The sequence below is a fragment of the Centruroides sculpturatus genome, unplaced genomic scaffold, assembly GCF_000671375.1.
Source record: "Centruroides sculpturatus isolate CEXI.00-Female unplaced genomic scaffold, Cexi_2.0 scaffold84, whole genome shotgun sequence".
NCBI lineage: Eukaryota > Metazoa > Arthropoda > Arachnida > Scorpiones > Buthidae > Centruroides > Centruroides sculpturatus.
The window spans coordinates 326,957-330,659 of record NW_019384316.1 but is presented as its reverse complement, the minus strand read 5'-3'; the positions used below and the strand labels follow the sequence as shown (position 1 = coordinate 330,659).

The window sequence follows — 3,703 nt, the reverse complement described above, 5'->3', positions numbered from 1 at the left end:
TCGCTATTGTATCGTTAAAAATTAGAAAATTAAGCCTCGTTTAAATACTGGCTCCCTTTCATGGTCGAATGAGTGTTGCCAGCTAAAACACGTAAAAATAATATTAAAGTAGCCAAGACATAGCCAAAAAATGTAGCGCCACATCACTAGCGGACATTTGAAATTTGCCCACTAGGACGGTCGGTTATCCGAGGTGTCGGTTAATCGGGGGTCGGATAATCGAGGCTGTACTGTATTATCTTTTCCTTATTGTTAAATGACGTATTACAAGAAATTTAACAATGTGAATGTTCTGAATATCTTTCACAAATAGAATATTTGTCGAAAGTTCAAATAATTTGGCTATAATTTGAAAAAGTTGCCCTGAAAGATGTTAGATAGATGACCTGCACCACTCCAATGTTAAAGGAAAAGCATGATTTACAGGGGCAAGCCATAACTAATTTGAAATGGAGAGCATATATTTTAAATTAAATACATTTATAACTTCTTTCTTTTTAAATGTCTAAATAACAGAAAGGGATTTTAGTTGTATATTTCCCCTGTATATCGTACTTCTCCTGATAATAATCGAGTAACTCCAAAATATTGTTATAACTTGAAAAATTCATAATGTACTGTTGCATGTTTATTATTGAATAATTAATCAATAAGTTTAAATTAAATTAATGAGGTTTCAGTTAATAAAATTATTTTTAATTTATTTTTATTTCTGTATGTATTTTAATCGTTTTACATAAGCAAATTAATGTAAAAATAATTAAAGAAGTATTAATTTTTCGCTTTATATACTGTAGAATTTAATTATCATATACTTATTGTTATAAATAATTATATTTAATTTATATAATGTCAATTTTCTGTTATAATTCACTTATTATAAGTGCATTATAAAATTCTTTACTTAATTAATAAATCGTATATCATATATTAGACTTAAAATAAGTATATTATTTTTATATATTAATTTCTTTAACATTAATGTAAAATATATAATTTTTAAATAATTATGAGTATTGTACTTTCAGAATTATGCAAATAATATTTTTTACAACTTAAAAACAATGAGCATTTTTAATCTCATACAATTAATTTGCTCCTCAACAACGTGAAGTTTTTCGGGTTTTTACACGTGTCTAAGACCAAAATTTTAGCCCCCTTCCTATGGAATGTCCTCCAGAAGCTATTTCTCTTCCATTGTTGCATTGTCTTTTCCCATTAATCCAATCCAATATTATACTATTCAATATTTATCTTTCTGTTTATGTTGCTCTCAGTATTCTTAAAATAAAAAGAGGAATGTAAATTTTTAAGCTCATTTACATTAAAACAAGAATTGAAATCTTGTTTAAACAGTTAAATGATTCAGCATGTAATTAGCTATTTAATGACATCTGTTTGTCTGTCCGTCCTCCCTTGATCTCGACAACGGTGTTAGATAGATGAACGACTAGAGCAGATATGGAAAGATAATGACCAGTATGCTCCTGATAACGATATTCAAACTTCCGGTCTAGATCGGAAGTCACGTGATTTCAATTCAAAAAGTTCCCCGCAACGGAGTTACGTAGCTGACCGGCATGACTCTGTTGCTATCATGGAAAGTATGATGTACAGGGGCAAGACACTACTAATTTGAGGTGGAGAGCATATATTTTAAATTAAATACATTTAAATATGATTGAAAATTGCAGCCTGGAATAGTGACAATGCCACGAAAAATAATTGCTGGTTTTATCTATAAGCTTCTAACCTAAATTTTCAGTCTGTAATAAAAATCTCTGCCATAAAAACTTTCGTTGTTTTCATAAGTTCAAAATGACATTTTCAAAAAAACTTCATCTACTACGATGACTTTTTTTAAAAATTATAATACATAAGACCAATAAAGCTCATAAGCCAAAGAGTATATAATAGCATAATTTAATTTATAAATGACAATTTAAATTTAATTAATTAAATTTTCATTCAGAAAGTCGTAAACTGCCAGTTCGATATTTATAAAAGTGATCGAGCGAGTATGGATCGATCACTAAATAGGAGAACCAATAGAGGGGTAGAACGTAAATTCAATATGGCGTCAGCACACCAGATGGTGTTAGTTGGCAGTGTATATGGATAGAAAGATCGAAGTAGGACAGAACGGTCCAGAAGTGTATCAGTAGCATGTTGTCTGTGTCGGTGGCTGATCGAGTACGTTTCAAAAGTAAGAAAGGAGACATCATCACAGCTCTTCCCGTTACAGTAGAATTTGGGAAGTTTGTTAAAGGAGACAGAACGTCACGTCTTGCCAATTTAGACGAGTGGAATAAATTAAATTTAGGAGGTTTCGATTCTGATCAGGTGGGCAATTATATACTAATATATATATATATAAATTCTAAAGCAATTATAAGTAACGTTTCTACTAACTTAGAANCGGAGTGTTGCTCGATTGTGGAGTGCCAGAGAGTCACTCACTTATTAGAGACATTAAAGTGTAATTGTGTTGTTATTGTTAGACAGGAAGTGTACTGTGTTTTTTTGACCGTATAAACAGGAACATTTCATACCACCATTATCACAACATCAATTTTGTATACAACATTTTCTGGTCCGTCGATATACAACAAGATTTAATGACGATATTACTCGTTATTAGCATTTGGTATTTTTTAAAACTCATCTCTACAATCAATATTAATCTTTTTTGCTATTCTATAATAATTATTAATATAAAAAGTCTTGTAAAAATTTTTTAACAGATATAACTATATGAAATTTTAAAGTTTGGCCGGGAAAGTTACGCAACACATTACTGAATTTTTATTTATTTATTTTTAAATCTGGTGTAGTTTTTGCAATGTTTTTAAACATTTAGATAAAAATTATTAATTTTGAAATCATTTCCATTAACGATTTCCTTTGTTTCTACTGTAACATTAAACAAAGCTTTTAATTATAAATATTATTTATTCATACGTCGATGATAATGTAAATATTTTATTAAACAATATTTTACAGAGTGATACGTTAAATATTTCCATGGAAACTAAATTTTGTCATTTATATTTTACAAATAATCTCATTCCAAAGATATTATTAAACAACCATTTTGGTAGTTTTGTAGTTAGAAATTCCAATAACAAACACGCAATTAAATTACCTGACAACATTAAGCTTACACATAAAGTATTAATTAATTAAAGCCATCGTATAATACTAAAAATACATAATTTTATTAACTTACATTTTATTTTTCTAGAGTTTTATTTCAATTTGAGAGAAGAGATGAGTTTAAAAAAGAAATGTAAATGATAACAATGAGTAAAATCTTTATTAAGTCCGACACACGACTCCACTTTATATCCTCATTCCTTCGATCTTTAATCATTAAAATTTAATAGTTCTAGTACAAAACCTCTTGTAAAATTTCATAAAATGTTAACAACTGGCACTAGTTATAAGGCTTCAAAGTGGGTGACCTCCCACATACACTGATATATCCATACATACAGAAAATACACTTCAACTGTGTTGCATTTATCAACACTTTAAGCTCCTTTGAGTTCAAAAATGTAAAAATGTTTAGGAGGAGGGGTCATTTTTTCCATTGATTTCCACACTTTCCATGTTTTACTTCCACTGATTTCCACACTTTTCCTCTCTACTTCCACTGATTTCCACACTTTCCCTCTGTTACTTCCACTGGTTTCCACACTTT

The 3,703-nt window shown here is 29.2% G+C and overlaps 1 protein-coding gene across 1 annotated transcript in view; it reads left to right on the top strand.

Moving 5' to 3' along the window:
• Positions 1 to 2,038: 2,038 nt before the first annotated feature.
• Positions 2,039 to 3,703, top strand: part of LOC111623188 — a 23,345-nt gene continuing 21,680 nt past the window's right edge. The window contains exon 1 of the mRNA XM_023365680.1: positions 2,039 to 2,343. Coding sequence (XP_023221448.1) covers positions 2,167 to 2,343 — 177 coding nt within the window. The 5' untranslated portion in view covers positions 2,039 to 2,166. The remainder of the gene's footprint in view (positions 2,344 to 3,703) is intronic.